Source organism: Anabrus simplex, chromosome 7, assembly GCF_040414725.1.
Source record: "Anabrus simplex isolate iqAnaSimp1 chromosome 7, ASM4041472v1, whole genome shotgun sequence".
Taxonomy (NCBI): Eukaryota; Metazoa; Arthropoda; class Insecta; order Orthoptera; family Tettigoniidae; genus Anabrus; species Anabrus simplex.
In genome coordinates, this window is record NC_090271.1 from 340,196,776 (window position 1) to 340,218,002 (window position 21,227).

The following is a 21,227-nucleotide window of genomic DNA, read 5'->3' on the forward strand; positions in this document are numbered from 1 at the left end:
TCAAAATATTTCTTCCGATTGAGATAGCTAGAAATAAAATGCAGAAACTCAATCGTCAAAAGATAACAGTGTTTCGCCCAGAGTGCGGCATGGGCTCATCAGTTGGATACCGCACCTTTTCCAAGACACTGCATTGTGCTTATCACGTATATTGCTTGCAGTGGTGTCGCTACCGGCGTGCTAGCCGGCCAGTGCCTTGGAAAAGGTGCGGTATCGAACTGATGAGCCCATGCCGCACTCTGGGCGAAACACTGGTATCTTTTGACGATTGAGTTTCCTGAATTTTATTTCTAAAAGACTTTCCAAACCACCCGCAACATATACAACAAAATGTGCTTTTCCCTGAACACAAAAATTCGTCAGTACAACACTGTCATTAAACCAGTATCGTATGCATGTGAATGCCTTATCCTGTTTGAGAAATGTTTACTTACGGATTTAGAGAGGAAAGAAAGAAAGATCCTACACAACATACTTGGTCCAAACTACAAAAATGGCATCTACATCAGAAAATTCAGGCAAGAAATATATTCTAAGATAGAGAAGTTCACGGACACAATGCGTAAAGGCAGAGTTCACTTGTACGGTCATATACGACGGATGATCGAAACGTATCTTCAGTATATTTGACTCAAAACCAAAAACGGCAATGCCATGGTACGTTAATGTCAAGAAAGATCTTAAAGAAGTAGGCCTACAAGCAGAAGATGCACAAGAGCGAAATCTTTTCAGAGCAGCCATCAAGACTTTTTGGACTTTCCGGGACGGAAAACGGGCAACTGGTGCTAAATGGACAGAAGAACGTCGTGCTAAACACAGTGAGCTAATGAAGACGATGTGGATCACGGTGAGGCTTATCGTGGTCCCTAGTTGGCCGATTAGCGAAGTTGAATGAAATAATCCCATATCAGAATTTCACAAATAGGAAAAGTCCTCTCAGTTTTACTTACTGCGTTGATGGGGTGAAAGTTCCTTTTATGGATCATTGTAAGTATCTAGGTGTTAATATAAGGAAAGATCTTCATTGGGGTAATCACATAAATGGGATTGTAAATAAAGGGTACAGATCTCTGCACATGGTTATGGGGGTGTTTAGGGGTTGTAGTAAGGATGTAAAGGAGAGGGCATATAAGTCTCTGGTAAGACCCCAACTAGAGTATGGTTCCAGTGTATGGGACCCTCACCAGGATTACCTGATTCAAGAACTGGAAAAAATCCAAAGAAAAGCAGCTCGATTTGTTTTGGGCGATTTCCGACAAAAGAGTAGCGTTACAAAAATGTTGCAATGCCGTTGGGAAGAACTGAGAGAAAGAAGAAGAGCTGGTCGACTAAGTGGTATGTTCCGAGCTGTCAGGGGAGAGTTGGCGAGGAATTACATTAGTAGACGAATAAGTTTGAATGGTGTTTATAAAAGTAGGAAAGATCACAATATGAAGATAAAGTTGGAATTCAAGAGGACAAACTGGGGCAAATATTCATTTATAGGAAGGGGAGTTAGGGATTGGAATAAATTACCAAGGGAGACGTTCAATAAATTTCCAATTTCTTTGAAATCATTTAGGAAAAGGCTAGGAAAACAACAGATAGGGAATCTGCCACCTGGGCGACTGCCCTAAATGCAGATCAGTATTGATTGATTGATTGATTGATTGATTGAAATAGAGAGATTCTTCACTATCCGCGAATTGGTATTGTAGAACCGAAAATCTATTGTGTGAACAATCATGTTTTTGAGGACAAAAGGAGTCATTGCTAGCTTGCAGTAGAAGCATACGATTATGAGGTCCAAGTGAGAGATATAAACATACGATCATGAGTATAAAGTGTTATCCCTGAATGTAATAAATAGATTAAATAAGAAGATAGAGTCTGGAATGCCCACGTCGTGAAGAATAAATGAAATTCGTCTTTTCGACACGTGATTATGAGGTAATTAGCTAGACTGAATCGAATTTCTAGCCTACTATTATAGTGAGGAGATAATTGGACCAAGGAAGACACGAAACAAAATGAGATAGGTGATGTTGATTAAATTAATAAAATAATGTAGGCAGTGATTGCCGACAATAGAGTGTGAGACACCTCCTACAGGCCATGAAGGTCCTTGGAGGAGTGGAAGGTAAAGGCTTCAACCATTGTTAATCGCGGCACGTGATGGGGTAGAGTGGTTAGCTTTACGCCCGGCCGCCTTTGCCCCCCATGAATTAACCTGGTACACATTTTTCGTGTAGGCTGAGTGAACCTCGGGGCCATATGCATCTTCAGAAGTGGAAATCTCGTTTCTTAAATTTTACGACTTCCTGACGGGGACTCGAACCCACGTCCTTCCAGGTGAGCCGAGCACGCCTTTACCGCCTCGGCCAGGCAGCTCTTGACTATTTTATAAACTGAACCTAATTTGTGTTGGATTTGTCGTGGTAACTCGTGATATTTATTCATTTGACCATAAAGTAGAAGATTTAATTAAATGATTAAATGCTTGTGGGTTACTGTAGTCACGTCCTAGTTCGTGAACCATGGGCAACGGCTGAGTGGCCTAGTAAGTGGTCCTGAGAGTCGGGATACCAGTTGCTCTGGAATGGGAGTGGGCATCTCGGACATAATTCTGAGTCGTGGCCCTCCTTGTGCTCAGGCGGCTAGGACTATACAATTCACCGGTGGTCCATAACCCGTTAGAGGAGAGATCCTCACTTGGACTATGTGTAAGTAGGGCAGCATCCTGCTTCATGAATTTACCGAGCTCAGAACACTTTAAGCAAGCCTCGGACCTATGGGAGTAATGGAGTCCCACTCCCATTTGACAGGCGAGGGACTCCTTGGAAACAACTTGGCGAACGAAATGGAATTCGATGGGGAGCTATCAATATTAATGGGGCTTATGGAAGAAAGAAGGTAGAACTGGCTGAGTCAGCAAAGAGGATGCATCTGGATGTGCTAGGAGTAAGTGATATTCGGGTAAGGAGAGATAAGGAGGAAGAGATAGGAGATTATAAAGTGTACTTGACGGGTGTTAGAAAGGGAAGGGCGGAGTCTGGGGTAGGGCTCTTTATCAGGAATACCATTGCACGCAACATAGTTTCGGTTAGGCACGTAAATGAGCGAATGATGTGGGTAGATTTGTCAGTGGGAGGAATTAGGACAAGGATTGTGTCTGTGTATTCACCATGTGAGGGTGCAGATGAGGATGAAGTTGACAAGTTTTATGAAGCATTGAGTGACATTGTGGTCAGGGTCAACAGCAAGGATAGAATAGTGCTAATGGGCGATTTCAATGCGAGAGTTGGGAATAGAACTGAAGGATACGAAAGGGTGATTGGTAAATGTGGGGAAGATATGGAAGCTAATGGGAATGGGAAGCGTTTGCTGGACTTCTGTGCTAGTATGGGTTTAGCTGTTACGAATACATTCTTCAAGCATAAGGCTATTCACCGCTACACATGGGAGGCTAGGGGTACCAGGTCCATAATAGACTATATCTTAACAGACTTTGAATTCAGGAAATCTTTTAGGAATGTACGAGTTTTTCGGAGATTTTTCGATGATACAGACCACTATCTGATCTGTAGTGAACTAAGTATCTCTAGGCCTAGGGTAGAGAAAGTGAAATCTGTCTGCAAACGAATAAGGGTAGAAAATCTCCAGGACGAGGAAATTAGACAGAAGTACATGGATATGATTAGTGAGAAGTTTCGAACAGTAGACAGTAAGCAGCAGTGGCGGCTCGTGAAAAAATCATCCTACGTGCTACAAAAAACAAGCTAAATACGCTGTTTTAAATCTGCATATTGCCATGATGAACAACGCATACTTCAAACTTGGTAATACTACTATACTACTACTACTACTACTACTACTACTAATAATAATAATAATAATAATAATAATAATAATACAACTTTTCTCACAATTTATAACTCAGAACAAACAAAAACAACATTAATTTGGAAGCAGATGAATTCTTCGACAACTGTCTACGAGATAAATAATTCATTGGAGAAATATTGTTTTTACTAACCTAATGGCGCAACTTACATCAGTGCAAATAGAATCGTGGGAATATAGATCCCCACTAAGAACACTAATTTAATTTCACTTTATATACACTGCAGTGGATAAATAATTTGATAAATCTTCGTATAAACTTTAGCACTAACACAATGACAGAAAAAACACGCACCAGTAATATAACCGCGAGATTAAAAACCGCACAAAGCAACTGAAAGAGCTGCCAACTGATTCATTGAGACCTCCCCTATTACCAGAGTAAATGTCCGGCTCCATGGCTAAATGGTTAGCGCGCTGGCCTTTGGTCACAGGGATCCCGGGTTCGATTCCCGGCAGGGTCTGGAATTTTAACCACCATTGGGTGTACGTGTTGTCGTCATCATCATTTCATCCTCATCACGACTCGCAGGTCGCCTATGGGAGTCAAATCAAAAGATCTGCATCTAGCGAGTCGAACATGTCCTCGGATACTTCCGGCACTAAACGTCATACGCTATTTCATTTCACCAGAGTAAATTACATTATAATGCGGGATAACATTTAGGGTCAGTCAAAGATTCTTTGACTCACCTACGAATTCCTTATTTTTGACACAAAAGGAAGATGGATATTTTAATAAACATGCGTGAGATAGATTACCTCCACTTACTCTTTACTTTCCAACCCAGACGATGCTACTCTCTAGTGGCAGATTCGCTTACCACGTTCAACATAAGCACGGCCAACTGGATCCCTCGCTGCGCTCCGGGTAGCAGGAGACATCGAGTAGTTCTACCCCCTTGCGGGAGAGGAAGTAACTATAAACGGGATCAGTGAAAGTTGATCCCGGTTTACGGTATACTCCGCCGGCTAGGGGGAGTATTGCAAGCTTGGCTGCGCCTGCGTATTGCTTCCTTCAGGCTACAGGCAAGGGCTCACTTCACATGAGCACGAGCCTTGTTCCCCGGGAGAACGGCGCTAGGTGTTCGACAGATCTCGTCCTGATTTTCACAAAACACAAATTCATATCGTACTCAAAACACGAAAAGGCACCAGGATAATTGTACTGTACATAAATAATATTCCTTACAATTCCAAGCTACGTGCTGGAGCCCGGTAGCACGTACTGACCGGCCGCCACTGGTAAGCAGGTTCAGGATATAGAAAGTGAATGGGTGGCATACAGGGATGCTGTAGTAGAAACAGCAAAGGAATGCCTAGGAACAACTGTGTGTAAAGATGGGAAAAGGCGAACATCTTGGTGGAATGATGAAGTGAGAGCAGCCTGTAAACGTAAAAAGAAGGCTTATCAGAAATGGCTCCAAACAAGGGCCGAGGCAGACAGGGATTTGTACGTAGATGAAAGAAACAGAGCGAAACAAATAGTTGTTGAATCCAAAAAGAACTCATGGGAAGATTTTGGTAATAACCTGGAAAGGCTAGGTCAAGCAGCAGGGAAACCTTTCTGGATAGTAATAAAGAATCTTAGGAAGGGAGGGAAAAAAGAAATGAACAGTGTTTTGAGTAATTCAGGTGAACTCATAATAGATCCCAGGGAATCATGGAGAGGTGGAGGGAATATTTTGAACATCTTCTCAATGTAAAAGGTGGTGTTGCAAACAGCCAAGCTCATGGGGAGGAGGAAAATGATGTTGATGAAATTATGCTTGAGGAAGTGGAAAGGATGGTAAATAAACTCCATTGTCATAAGGCAGTAGGAATAGATGAAATTAGACCTGAAATGGTGAAGTATAGTGGGAAGGCAGGGATGAAATGGCTTCATAGAGTAGTCAAATTAGCGTGGAGTGTTGGTAAGGTACCTTCAGATTGGACAAAAGCAGTAATTGCACCTATCTATAAGCAAGGGAACAGGAAGGATTGCAACAACTATCGAGGTATCTCATTGATTAGTATACCAGGCAAAGTATTCACTGCCATCTTGGAAGGGAGGGTGCGATCAGTCGTTGAGAGGAAGTTGGATGAAAACCAGTGTGGTTTCAGACCACAGAGAGGCTGTCAGGATCAGATTTTCAGTATGCCCCAGGTAACTGAAAAATGCTACGAGAGGAATAGGCAGTTGTGTTTATGTTTCGTAGATCTAGAGAAAGCATATGACAGGGTACTGGGAGAAAAGATGTTCGCCATACTGGGGGATTGTGGAATTAAAGGTAGATTATTAAAAGCAATCAAAGGCATTTATGTTGACAATTGGGCTTCAGTGAGAATTGATGGTAGAATGAGTTCCTGGTTCAGGGTACTTATAGGGGTTAGACACGGCTGTAATATTTCACCTTTGCTGTTCGTAGTTTACATGGATCATCTGCTGAAAGGTATAAAATGGCAGGGAGGGATTCAGTTAGGTGGAAATGTAGTAAGCAGCCTGGCCTATGCTGACGACTTGGTCTTAATGGCAGACTGTGCCGAAAGCCTGCAGTCTAACATCTTGGAACTTGAAAATAGGTGCAATGAGTATGGTATGAAACTTAGCCTCTCGAAGACTAAATTGATGTCAGTAGGTAAGAAATCCAACAGAATTGAATGTCAGATTGGTGGTACAAAGCTAGAACAGGTCGATAATTTCAAGTATTTAGGTTGTGTGTTCTCCCAGGATGGTAATATAGTAAGTGAGATTGAATCAAGGTGTAGTAAAGCTAATGCAGTGAGCTCGCAGTTGCGATCAGCAGTATTCTGTAAGAAGGAAGTCAGCTCCCAGACGAAACTATCTTTACATCGGTCTGTTTTCAGACCAACTTTGCTTTTCGGGAGTGAAAGCTGGGTGGACTCAGGATATCTTATTCATAAGTTAGAAGTAACAGACATGAAAGTAGCAAGAATGATTGCTGGTACAAACAGGTGGGAACAATGGGAGGATGGTACTCGGAATGAGGAGATAAAGGCTAATTTAGGAATGAACTCGATGGATGAAGCTGTACGCATAAACCGGCTTCGGTGGTGGGGTCATGTGAGGCGAATGGAGGAGGATAGGTCACCTAGGAGAATAAATGACTCTGTTATGGAGGGTAAGAGAAGTAGAGGGAGACCAAGACGACGATGGTTAGACTCGGTTTCTAACGATTTAAAGATAAGAGGTATAGAACTAAATGAGGCCACAACACTAGTTGCAAATCGAGGATTGTGGCGATGTTTAGTAAATTCTCAGAGGCTTGCAGACTGAACGCTGAAAGGCATAACAGTCTATAATGATAATGTATGTATGTATGATTAACATACTCGCGTAGGAAGGTGCGTGAATCTCAAAGGGTGTTAATTCATTGTAGGTATTATAATTCAGGTTATTGTGCTTTTTATTATTCTATTGTGTTTGTTTGAACGTTATGTTGACAGCGTTGTGTAGATCTTGTACAAACAATTTTCAAAGGCGTTTTGATCCCTCAAATTGAGAATCTCAATGGACAGCTCTGTGATCAATGATCATCGTCAATAAATTGCAACATTTCTCTTTATCCTAATAAAAGATATCGCAAGCATTAAAATGATTTAAGTGACAACCATAACTGTAAGTAAAATGAATCAGGCCATGTCAAGTGTAACTGAATGCCGCAAAGTGTAGGTTAAGAGTGGCGACACTACACAAGAGTGGTAATGTAACCAGCTGCGAGTTCACTTCACCAATGGCAGAACAAAACTATCGCAGTCAATAAGTTGGTATTTTATGGCTGATAAATTATTGTGTTATTTTTCATTTATATTAAAATTCAAAGACAGCCATGAGAGACAAAATCAGCCCCTCGAAAATGGCGTGTGTTCGTTATGACAACAAAGTAAATGATGTTTCATTTCATGGATGTAATGGTTTCACACGTTTTACAGTGTGAATTGATATCATTTTATATGATCATCGTTGGATTTAGGAACTGAGTGTGTCAATTCCCTTAACTGTTAATTTTATTTTCATCACATTTTTTGTGATTATTATTTCATTAATTGACTTTAGACAGGTGACCGGTTATTGTTTGTGTGAATTGACCGAGATTTAAAGATTGAATTATTTTATTTTATTGCATTTGTGCTCTTTTGAACGATATTTAAGTTATTGTAATAATTTGTTTCACACCAGTTAACTTCTTAAATATTTGCTTAAGTTTCACTTTTCTGTCAATAAATTTATTCAGTTAGTTTTAAATCAGTCTGGGCTACGTTAGCTTGAACCGTAGTATTGTTAGCATCCTCCTGAGATAAGAGTCTACGTGTCCGGTAAGAATTTTTCTTTCAGCAAACGAGGCAAGTATCTATAAGAGCAGGGGTTCCCAACCTGGGGGGCGCGCCCCCCTTTTTAAAACTCGAATATTACAATTTTGTGCAATACACGTTTTTCGAATCTCTCCAAGTGATTGTCGCGCCAAGTCAGTCGTTCAAAAGCACTGGTAACTGTCGGCACAAACATTTGCGGAGCCACGAGGCTGGACGTGAAATAAGGAAGTTGCTCTGAAGTGAGGAGTTAAATGAAGCCTGAGAGCAAGACCACTCAGCGCAAGTTTAATTGCACGCTTTGTGGAACTACTTGCGTGAAAGTAAACTATGTTCATACAAGACATGTTTCATCTCATCAACGATGTAGTAGTTGCTTTCATTTTCCAGTATTATTGTTACATACTGTACAAAGTTTTTCTCATAAACAAAATATATTACATGAAGGAGGTACTCGAATAAATGTCGGTATTAAATCAAATTGTCCGCCTCTGTGGTGCAGTGGTTAGCGTGATTAGCTGCACCCCCGAGGTCCGGGTTCGATTCCCGGCTCTGCCACGAAATTTGAAAAGTGGTACGAGGGCTGGAACGGGGTCCACTCAGCCTCGGGAGGTCAACTGAGTAGAGGTGGGTTCGATTCCCACCTCAGTCATCCTCGAAGTGGTTTTCCGTGGTTTCCCACTTCTCCTCCACGCGAATGCCGGGATGGTACCTAACTTAAGGCCACAGCCGCTTCCTTCCCTCTTCCTTGTCTATCCCTTCCAATCTTCCCATCCCTCAACAAGGCCCCATAGCAGGTGAGGCCGGCTGGGCGAGGTACTGGTCATTCTCTCCAGTTGTATCCCCGACCAAGAGTCTGAAGCTCCAGGACACTGCCCTTGAGGCGGTTGAGGTGGGATCCCTCGCTGAGTCCGAGGGACAAGCCGAACCTGGAGGGTAAAGATGATGACGATGATGATTAAATCACCGGGCGAGTTGGCCGTGCGTGTAGAGGCGCGCGGCTGTGAGCTTGCATCCGGGAGATAGTAGGTTCGAATCCCACTATCGGCAGCCCTGAAAATGGTTTTCCGTGGTTTCCCATTTTCACACCAGGCAAATGCTGGGGCTGTACCTTAATTAAGGCCACGGCCGCTTCCTTCCAACTCCTAGGCCCTTCCTATCCCATCGTCGCCATAAGACCTATCTGTGTCGGTGCGACGTAAAGCCCCTAGCAAAAAAAAAAAAAAAAAGATGATTAAATCAAATTGATCTAGTAGCAAGAACAACTGGAGATAAGCCAATAATAGTAGGCTAAATTATAATAAAATGTATTTATTATATCATGTTAGGCTTTCACGGCTATCGTGAAATTCTGTGTAGGCCTACTGGTATTTTGGGCTACAACTAATTAATGTTTAACCACAGCAATTAATGAAACAGTGACATTTTCTCACCAAAGATCTTAACTAGCAATAAGTTACAGTAACTCTGAAAATCAAGGCATATGGGAGTTTCAGAAGCAACAAATGAAGTGGAAGTTCCTCCTTCCCTCTCACTCTGCGGCATATAGACTCGTTTTGTGGGCACGCCTACACATTCTTATTTTTCCCTTGCAGTCAAATTGGCGAGACCTACATAGTACAACTGTCCCATCAGGGATGGCACAGTAATGGCCTTGACATCACATCGCCCAGAGACCATAAGTGGCCAGGCCCTTCGGCTGTTGATTCTGTGCCTCGTATGCTTTCGCAGTGGACGTGTCTGTCAAGTTGTTTATTGTGAGTGTTGTGTATGCTTCGCTGTAACAGTGCGACTGTGTGAATTGTGTAATTTAATATTGTGACTTAAAAAAAAAATTGATAACGATGTCCAAGAAGAGATTGTGCAATGATGCCTACATTAAATATGGCTTCACAGTCGTTGCAAGGAACGGAATACAACAGCCTCAGTGCGTAATCTGTCACTGTGTTATAAATAACGATGCGATGAGGCCTGTGCGTTTGGAGAGACATTTAAACACGAATCATTCAGGCTTAAAAGAATGAACGTATGAAATTAAATTCATTGGGTACTTTTAATCAAGAAAATGAGAAAGCAGTGGAAGCATCATATGAACTAGTTCTTCTGATTGCCAAAGACAAAAAAGCACACACAATTGGGGAAGCATTAGTAAATCCATGTACTGTATGTTATTAGCCGCAAATATAGTTTTGGGTGAAGGAAGTAGGCAGAAATTGTCTAAAATTTATTTTCTGATAACACAGTGAAGTGCAGACTTCAAGAACTGTCAGAAGACATTAAAATGCAAATTTTGGTGCAGGTGAAAGCATCTCCAGTGTTTTCAATTCAGTGTGATGAAACAACCGATGTGGCCCATTGTTGTCAACTGATTGTATATTGTCGATTTTTCGACAGTGGAATTTTAAGTGAAGAAATATTATTCTCCCAATGTTTGAAAACAACTTCGAAAGCTTGTAATGTGCTTTCTGTCATCGATACTTTTTTTTCCAAGAACATAGAGTCATAGACTTTCCTGGGGAAATGTAGTGGGTGTATGTACGGATGGTGCACCTGCTATGATTGGGTCACGTTCTGGGTTTCTCAAATTGGCCAAAGATAAAAATCCAAACATCCTGGGAACCCACTGTATAATTGACAGGCAGCTTTTGGCGGACAAAACCTTGCCCCAAAATTTTAATAATACTCTAAAAGTCGCTATAAGAATTGTGAACTCTGTGAAGACAAGTGTTTACAGACAAGATTGTTTGAAGCCCTTTGTGTTGACCTTCAAGCCGATCACAAAACTCTCCTTTTCCACACAGAGGTTCGCTGGCTATCAAAAGGGAACATGTGGGCTCGGCTGTTTGAATACAAGTCTGAAGTTGAAATTCTTCTTCTTGGTGAAGGTAAGCACGATCGTATGAAGTGTTTACTGATGCCAATTTTGTCGTCTCATTGGCATATCTTTGCGATTTTTTGAAGCTTTGATTAGTTTGACCTTAAAGAGCCAAGGCAAAAAGTCTAAAATTATGCTTGCTTGTGATGCCATAAGAGCTTTCCTGGAAAAAATACAGTTAAGGAAACGCTGGCTTCAGTTGAACAACTTCTCATCCTTTCGCTGCCTTAATGAAATTTTGCCGGAAAATGAACGTGATCGTAATAAACTTAAGGTGCAAATTCAGTCACATTTAGATTCCCTGGCAAAAGAATTCAATTTCTACTTTTCTGATATCTCGTCAGATGAATGGTCCTCAATGTTAACAAGAAATGCGATTGCCATTGACATTGCAGCACTGTCAACACAACTTCAAGAAGAATCCATAGATTTAAAGTATGATTCAAAGCTAAAAGATGATTACAAAATATTAGGACTGGGCGACGTTTGGGTAAACTGTCTTGCAGTGTATCCTGAAATAGCCAAAGTAGCATTGTGTGTCATTGTCCCATTTTCAACTACATATTTATGCAAGTCAGGATTTTCAATGCTGAGTGTCATAAAAACAAAGCAGCGCTGTCGGCTTCATGTTGCAAGTGATCTCCGCTGTGCTCTGTCTAATATCAAACCAAACATACCGAATCTTACCAACAGAAAACAGTGTCAACCCTCTCACTGACATTTGTTGACTAATTTAAGGATCTGTTGTAAAAGTGTGTTCTTTGTATTGTGCTAAAATGAAGTTAGTATGACATATATATAAAGCGCGTACTTCATTTTACTTTTTCATAAATAATTGAATAATGGAATAATTCATTATGTAGTGTCATTAGGTTAGGTCTATATCCTCCACGTCGTATAGAAGCGATTGGGGGGGGGGGGGGGTGCGGGCGTGACGACCACCCGTATCTGAAAAGGGGGGCGTCAGCTGGCAAGGGTTGGGAAACACTGTACAAGAGGATCGCCGCCCCACATGCCAGCAAAAGGGTACAATCTATATATACTGTATATGAAATAACTTGTCCTGACTGACTGACTGACTGATTCATTATCGCCGAGCCAAAACTACTGAACATAAAGAAATGACATTTTGGGGATATATTCATATTAAGATGTAGGTGCTCGCTAAGAGGGGATTTTTGGATATTCCGCCGCTAAGGGGGTGAAATTTTAAAATGAGTGTATTTATATCTCAAAACTTTAAACGTTTATAGATGTAAAAATGGGTATTTAGAATCTCCTTTAAAATAAAGAAACACGTATTTTTGTTTTCGGAAAATCCCAATAGGAAGGGTGGAAAAGGAAAAAGGGGTTGAAAGCCTTAAATGAGGCTACTTATATTTCAGAACCTGAAGATATTACAGACCTGAAAATTGGTGTTTGCGATCTCCTTTAAAATAAAGAAACACGTATTTTTTGCTTTTGGAAAATCCAATTAATGGGTGTGTGTGTGTGTGTGTGTGTGTGTGTGTGTGTGTGTGTGTGTGCGTGTGTGTGTGTGTGTGTGTGTGTGTGTGAAAAGGGGGTGATATTTTAAAATGAGTGCATCTATATCTCAAAACCTTGAAGGTTTATAGATGTATAATTTGTATTTAGAATCTCCTTTAAAAATGAAGAAACATGTACTTTTTGCTCTCTGTAAATCCCAATAGGAGGGGGTGTAAAAGGGTGAATAATGGGTTGAATGCCTTTAATGAGGATACATATATCTCAGAAACGGAAGATATTACAGAACTGAAAATTTTTATATGGGACCTCCTTTAAAAATGAAGAACCACGTATTTTTTTGTTTTTGGAAGATACTATTAATGGCGGTTAAACATGAGTGACAAATTGGGGCGAATTTTTTGAAAGACTATATCTACAGAATATCTGAGAAACGTAAAATGTTACAGACGTAAAAAGTGGGTATTTGGAATCTGCTGTAAATGTAAAGAAACACAGGTGATTTGTTTTTGGAAACTCTACTTAAGGGAAACTTAAAAAGGATGAAATTTTAAAATGAGAATTTCTACACTAAGTTATATCTCAAAACACTTAACATATTACAGAGGTGAAAAATGGTATTTTTTATCTCTATTAAAAATAAAGAAACGTGTATTTTTAGTTTTCGGAAATACCATTTGGTAGAGGGGGGGGGTAAAAGTGACTGAAAATGGTGTTGAATTATTTTAATTAGGCTACCAATATCTCAAAAATGAAGATGTTACAGGCGTGAAATTTGATATTTGGAACCTGCTTTAAAAGTAAAGAAACACGTATTCTCGAAAAATCCAATGAGGGGGGGGGGGGGGTGAAATAATTGAAAAATGAATTGACTTAATTGTATGAGAATACATACATCTAATAAAAACTAAAGTTTTTACAGACGTGAAAATTGGTATTTGGATCTCCCTTAGAAACAAAGAAAAACGCGTTTTGGGGGGGGGGAAACAATCTTGGGGGGGGGGGAGGAGTGAAAAGGAGTTGAATTCCTTTCGTGATGACACATAAGTAAAAAACTGAAGAAGTTCGAGTCGTGATAATTGGTATTTAGAAGATACTTTACTATTAAAGAAACAAGTATTTTTGCCGGAAAATTCACTTGGGGGGGGGGGAGGACTGTGGAAGGAAGTGAAAAAAGTGAATTATTTTTACGGGGATACTTATATCTCAAAACTGAAGGTAATAGACGTGAACATTGGTGTTTGGAATCTCCTTTAAACATAAAGAAACACGCCTTCTTTTAATTTTTTTTGGGGGGGGGGGTAAATAAACTTAACGGCGTTGGGGTGTAAAAGGAAGTGAGACCAATTGATTTTACTGTTCGTAATGTACTTATAAGGAGCCTCCGTTGCTCGGGCGGTAGCGCGCCGGCCTCTCACTGCTCGGTTCCGTGGTTCAAATCCCGGTCACTCCATGTGACAGTCGTGCTGGACAAAACGGAGGCGGGACAGGTTTTTATCCGGATACTTCAGTTTTCCCTGTCATCATTCATTCCAGCAACACTGTCCAATATTTCATTTCATTTGTCATTCATCGATCATTGCCTCAGAGGTGTGCTTAAGCAACCGGCACAATTCCTATTGTCGCCGCTAGATGGGACTTTATTCATTCCATTCCTGACCCTGTCGAATGACTGGAAACAGGCTGTAGATTTTCGATGTACTTATTCTGATTGTTGTATGTCCTCCGCTCTCTTCGCTCAGCGCCAGCCAGCCGCACGCACGCAAGCGTGGATCATTCGAGACTCGACGCGCAGTCTTCAGTGCGCGTGTCTGTTACGTCGTGTGCAGTATATTGACGTCAGAAAAGTTGGATGGCGGAGCCACGCGGTAGAATGTTGAAGCTGCAACATAGTGACTGGTGAGGTATATTTACATGGCGAAGCATTGACGTCGTGATGGAAACAGAAAGAAAATTGTCAAATTTGAGGAGGTACTGCTCTGTATAAGGTTGCAAATCGTATAAAACGGATGCGAAATCTGGTCACTACTTTCCTGTACAAAAAGTTCAGAGAGAAAGATGGGTTTCCGCGCTGTCAATTGGAAAACGCGTTGCGCGATACATGACAGTGCGCAGTCTGCATTCTCGTGAAGACGACTTCTTTACACAGCGTAGGTACCGGTACTGTTTATTGTACTCATTGATAGTTATTATCTCTAATTTGTATTCACAAAGATTTAGCTACATCAAAAATACTGATAAACTTGTAGCCTAATACTTCTGTGCCGCACATAGAATGTTATCCGCTCTTTGTAAACTTCTTCTTATGTGTAACAGCAGACAGTAAATTAACTATCTACATGTGAGTAATATCTTTAACTGATAGTAATTAAGCACTGAATTTAAATTGCCTATCTAATACTTCTATCAATGAAAGAAAATATGTAGTATTTTGCCGTCATAAATTAGCTTTTTTTGCTATTTGGTTTACGTTACACCGACATAGAGAGGTCTTATGGCGACGATGTGACGGGAAAGGTCTAGGAATGGGAAGGAAGCGGCCGTGGCCTTAATTAAGGTACAGCCCCAGCATTTGCCTGGTGAGAAAATGGGATACCACGGAAAACCATCTTCAGGGCTGCCGACAGTGGGGTTCGAACCCACTATCTCCCGGATGCGAGCTCACAGCTGCACGCTCCTAACCACACGGCCAACTCACCCGGTCATCATAAATTAGAAGCCATAACCTAATTATTTGGTAGAATTGGACAAACCAAGTATTCTTCAACCCCAAACAGCTGTGACTGTAGAGGTTATAGTACTCTTAAATTATAATTTTCCAACTTTGCTCTGCATATTCTGTAGGTAGTTATAATTTTTCTATACTTATTATTGTCGGTTCTAAGTTCTAACTTTTGTGCTGATGGTAAAAATGGAAGAACATTTAAGTTTATGTGGGCTGTTCCAACACAAGCCTGTATAAAGACTAGGATTTATTTGCTTTACAACATTTACTTAGTAGAATTATTATTTTCTTTCTTCCCCAAGATTACAGTTTACAAAACAGGTAACTCCCCCGTCACCTGGCTAAGAAATTACTCCATAACCTCTAATAGTGGAAAATTACAGTAGCTTAACTGTTAAGGTGAATCAGCGTGTCAGCGGTAACATTTCTCTGACAAACCCGCTTTACATATACAGTTGCACTTTACATTTTCACCCCCTTGTTCAAGACAACATTAACTTTGTGCGGTTTTGAATCGATGTGGGATGATTGTAAACACAACCAGTTTCATCTTCTGTTTCAAACTTTTTACCTACACATATCAAGTAATTACGCTTGAATATTTCTTCCCCTTCCACTAATGGACGCATGAAATCTCCGACAACTCTCAACAGTTGCGCATACGACACCAAAGACATTTTGAACACTTAATAAATCCTACAGACGCACACCCGATCACTGTCGTGTTTACATCCCGTCACTATCTCGCCGCCATATTGGAAACAGCTGACGGTAAGCTCCTCCCCCGTTTCGGACGTCAATAAGGAGCTCCCTGTCTGTCACTCATGAGGATTCTCCCCAGTGTCCTGCTCCAGAATACACTGAACGTCGAACACGGAGGCTACTCCTCTTAAAAATGTGTCTCGACCAGGTAGACGGAATTCTGGTAGTATGAGGTTTCACCTCAGGTCACTACTTCACTTTCCCGTTCCTTCATCCATGTCGAGCCCCGATGTTGTATGACACACATCCCCAAGCTCACTCAAGCTCCGACACACACATTAGATTCTCTAATTGTGAACATAGCTTTCACTTAGTACAAGCTTATGAACTCAGACGCTTCAAGTTAGAAGGAACTCTCTTAGCTAATCTATGCTAGTGCAAATGATAGTTTTCAACTATCACGAACTATATCTTTCCCAAGAACTATCTTTTCAAGATAGCAGAGAGTGTAAATACATTCAGAGTGTACATAAGTGTATAGAAACAGAAACTCTCTCAAGATTAATCATCTACTTTGCTTCAAGACAATTTTATGTTTTATTCCTGTACATACTGTAGAATTCTGTGTGAAGCAAATAAATTTGTGTTCTTGTAAACCTTATCTTGTTTACAACACTGATCATAAACCGATCATTTTTAGTCTTTCCTGGGTTCGTTTTCAAGAGCCATCTTTTCCTTCGGTGAACGTTCTTAGATTACAGTAGATTTTCCTGGCATATAAATAAAATTTTAAAGAAATTTGAAATAAACGATAGGAATGAGATTGACCGACCAATTGCTCGCCTCTATAATAGGGTCAATAATGCACGGAAGTATGTCATTCGTATCGCCAGAAATCCCGCACACTTGTCTACGCGCGACAATGGTGCTGGTCACATTGTCAACAATGACAATGGCAGCAGATGTAATTTACCGCCAAGTAGCGGTCTTGCATCTTGCTGTGGGGTCCAGAACATCTATAATAATAATAATAATAATAATAATAATAATAATAATAATAATAATAATAATAATAATAATAATAATAATAATAATAATGTTCTGGACCGCCGTCAAATGTGCGGACCGCGTTGGAAACGGGTCCTGGGCGGCAATGACTAAGAATGCAGTCCGGCCGCGGGTTCAGTATCGCCAAGGCACCCAAGACGACACCACGCTGGATCTCCTCAAGGATTTGATCAATATTAAAAATGCTTAGAGGAAAAGATGGCAAAGATTTAGGGACCCAACTGACCGGGTGGAATACCTGGACCTAGCCCGGGAAGTACGAAATCGATTGCTGGAAAGAAAGATTGAAAAATGGGAGGAAACATGCCGTAATCTATTAGAAAACGAGTCAGATCGCGAATTTCAGCGGATTATATATAAAACAGTAAGCATTCATTTCCAAATTTCAGTACAATACCGTAGCGAAGCACGGGTATCTTGCTAGTATATTATACATGACCAGACGTTACAGGAGTAGGCCTATCTCTAACAGCAGGTTTTCATCCAAGTGCAGTAAATTGCACGCAAGTGTTATTCAAGTGGCTGTCGACTGCAGTGAGTGTTATCGTTTCTCTATAGACGAGTAACTTATTAGGTCTCACTGAAATCGCGACTGGTAAGTAAAAGTCCCATATAAATACAAAACTGATCCTACTTTTTTTTAAAGTCATTTAACCCTCCCCGATAATTATATCAACAATCAAATAAAATGACAAATTTCCGTTTTTCTTTCTGAGGCCGCCAGTTACGTCCTGGATAGCCCAAACTGATTTCGGACTCGAGGTACTCACCCTTGGCCTGCATCCACCAGCTGGTACACGGTGATGGTATACAGGGCAGACGACAGTGTCACTGTGGAATTGGCCTGCTGGTAAAGCCGCAGCTCGGCACCTATGATGGTTTCTTCTACAGGTACTTCCGATACGTCAAACCATAGCCTCTTACCGCGCTCATGTCTCACGCTCGTCGAGTGGTGACCTGTAAAGAAGAGTACACGTATAAGCCAGGCTGCTGTAGACATGTGAAGACCTGGCTGAGTGCTCAACGAACTAGCCTTCGGTTCAGACAACTCCGAGTTCGAACACCGGAGTAACCGAGGACTAACCCTCAAAGTGGCGGATTATTGGGGTCGTTCACACGTTCTACATACATAAAACAGCACTGCCTTTTATTCCCAAAAGTACGAGGAATAAGAAGAATCATCCAAAAATACATTGAATTTGTTTATATTATCTATTTTGCAAAACGTTTTGCTATATATATATATATATAATATTTATATTGTGCCCTTTTCAAGGCAAGAACTGCGGTGATCTCTTCTTTCTTCTGTGCGCCGGCTGCTCCTGTAATAAATGACATGTAAATAATACTCACCGCTGCATGTAGACTCTTCTTTCTCAGTCGTGCCCGTCCGTTATCCCCGTAGAGGCCACCCGCTGATCAAGGAGTGAGGAAATGAAAAGTAGGGGGTAAACTAACTAAAAATGACGGTACCCAAGACTGAATTAAAATTTAAATAAAAGACTAATTTATTAAAACAAAATGCAAAATGCTAAAATGAAGGTAAACTGAACTAGTGAAAATGTAAACAAAATGAAAAATAAAAAAAACTGAGAGCATTAAAGATTAAGGATCTGCCTTACAAAATAATCATAATCTTCCTAAATAAACTGACTGAAAGTCAAAACACCTTAATTAAATATCCTAGACTCTCTTGACATAGTCTTCAAGTTAATAAAATGACTCAGTTTAAAACTCTGGTCAGAAAAACCACCTTCTTGAAATACAAAATTATATTACGGAGAAACTATCTCTCAAAATAAATTTAAAATAGTTGACTCACAATAAAGTAAATTAAATTTGTTATGTCATCAAACCACTGACTTATAGGAGTTATCAAACGTTTATCACATGTAGGTCATTTGGTAAAATACCCAAATTTAAATAAATATGGTCTGCACTACCCAAGTGTCTCACTTAAGGAATAATTCGAAGAAAACAGGACAGCCATGAACATCACACTTCATTTCCGACATAACCATTGTCTTATTCAAACACCTCATGGTTAAACAAAATTAATTATCGAAACATACCTCTGAGTGTATCCAACCACTCATCTAAATTTTAAACTTCATTTGCATGTCTGTGATAGACTGGACTTCTTAAGAATAAACCAAAAATTAGGCCAAGTGCCTGATGTTAACATTATCGAATGATAGCGATCCTTGTACATTAAAATTTCTATTGACTTTGCCGCTAACTGCATTTCATTATCAATTCATAGATTTGTGGTACCACCACTAGATGGAGGCAGATGCCATCTTATTTACCATTCATTGCGGCAGTTTTATACAATTGGTTTATTTAAAGATCGCTTCATTTCTAAATAAAAATGTAGTGGATTTTTAAAAGAAAGTTTGGCAATTACTTAAATGCCTGGTATGAGCATACCACTACTATTGTTTCGACTGTGACATAATCGATGATTCATAAACCTAACATCTGAAATCTTATTTACAACATTACATTAATTAACGGAGAAACACTGCTCCGACAAAGAAAATACAGGGATCAAAACAAACTAGCCTATCTACTCCTATCTATTTACAACAAATCAAATATAAATAATTCACATACGCTGACGTCCTACAAATACACGGTAAAAGTACAATCAAAAAGAAAGACAAATAAGCAAACTAGATCCCACCATCGCTCTTACTGGAAATTAATAAGGATATAAATGCGCAAAATAAAATCGGAGTCTCCTGAAAAATATACCCCGCTGCGAGTAGCAAAAATATAAATATTGCGAATTTGACGGCAATCTCTCACCTCAGTCGATAAATGTCTGGACATGATACTATTTAACCTTGATGGACAAATTACTATTATTTCACGTCATCCGTGACTCTACATAATTATTCAAAACACATTGACTCGTCGCTCTGTTCACATTGTACACTGGCTAGCATTATCTTTCGAGCATCTACTCTCCCTGGAATTATTTAAACAAATACAGGCTTCTGCCTACTATCATAACCCATGTCGTAACACATTTAACACTCGTGGTTAAATTCTTCATTCCACAACTCTATTTACTCATTAATTCTCGACGTCATTATTATTCATTAATCTCACAATACAGCCTCGCTCGTATCCGGCGGGCAAAAATATCTGTCGTGCACATTACGGCTTCTTACGACAATTCAAGACATGGTCCAAATATCATATTTCCATCATCAACGTAGATCATCAGGGATATTAATCATCTAGCTCGATCTCTCGATCATTCACTGCTTAACATATCACAAAAATCTCAGAGCTGACTCATCAATGGCGCTCACTGTTTCAAAAAAAAAATAACGAGATTGCCTCTCAAAACACAGATGTTGAAACATGTGTAACCGCAACTACACAGAAATAAATACTCGCGTCTACCAAAAATCGTCGCAAAAATACACGGGATAAGTACAATCAAAACCGGTCATCTGAAGGATGATTCCGCCACATAAAACAAACTGAAATGCGCAAAATAGCAAAATAAACATTGAAAACATCGCGGCGGCGTCTACAAGATCAAAACAAATAAAAATATGACTCAAAAAACACCGATCTAAATAACATGATGAATAATAATAATAAACTGGCATTACACTCGAAGATCAAATATCATAGCTGCCTATCTGTCAAAATGACATACTACAGAAATCAACCATAAAACACGCAAACAAACATCTACCTAAACAAAGTGCACAAATAAGCCTAGCTGAAAGTGCAACATAAACATTATTATTATTATTATTGTTATATTATTATTATTATTATTATTATCAGTATTATAAAACTGTGAATTATTTACACCCTACCTAGTACTCTAAACTACATTGATCATCGATTTGCCACGGTCCTACATGTTTATTTACATTATTTAATGATGTTCATACCTGTGATGGTGGAGGCAGGTCGGCTCACCCTCCGGTCCCGGTCATGGTGGAAATTAGAATTCCATCTTCAAGCTGATGTGGTATTCCAAATTTTTACACACGCAAATTTGACACATTTTTGCCATGCCGTGACACACGTTTATATTAGCACAAAACACTCGCATTTCTCTCACTCCAGTGAAAGTTAGAAGATGCCCCTGCAGACTCCTGTTGTGAGGCTGGACGGTCGCCTCGCTATCTACCTGGAAATCACCTG

At 40.1% G+C, this 21,227-nt stretch overlaps 1 protein-coding gene across 1 annotated transcript in view; it reads right to left on the reverse strand.

Annotated features, from left to right (window-relative positions):
* Positions 1 to 21,227, reverse strand: part of gbb (glass bottom boat) — a 264,694-nt gene that overhangs the window by 134,016 nt on the left and 109,451 nt on the right. The window contains exon 2 of the mRNA XM_067151815.2: positions 17,819 to 18,005. Coding sequence (XP_067007916.2) covers positions 17,819 to 18,005 — 187 coding nt within the window. The remainder of the gene's footprint in view (positions 1 to 17,818; positions 18,006 to 21,227) is intronic.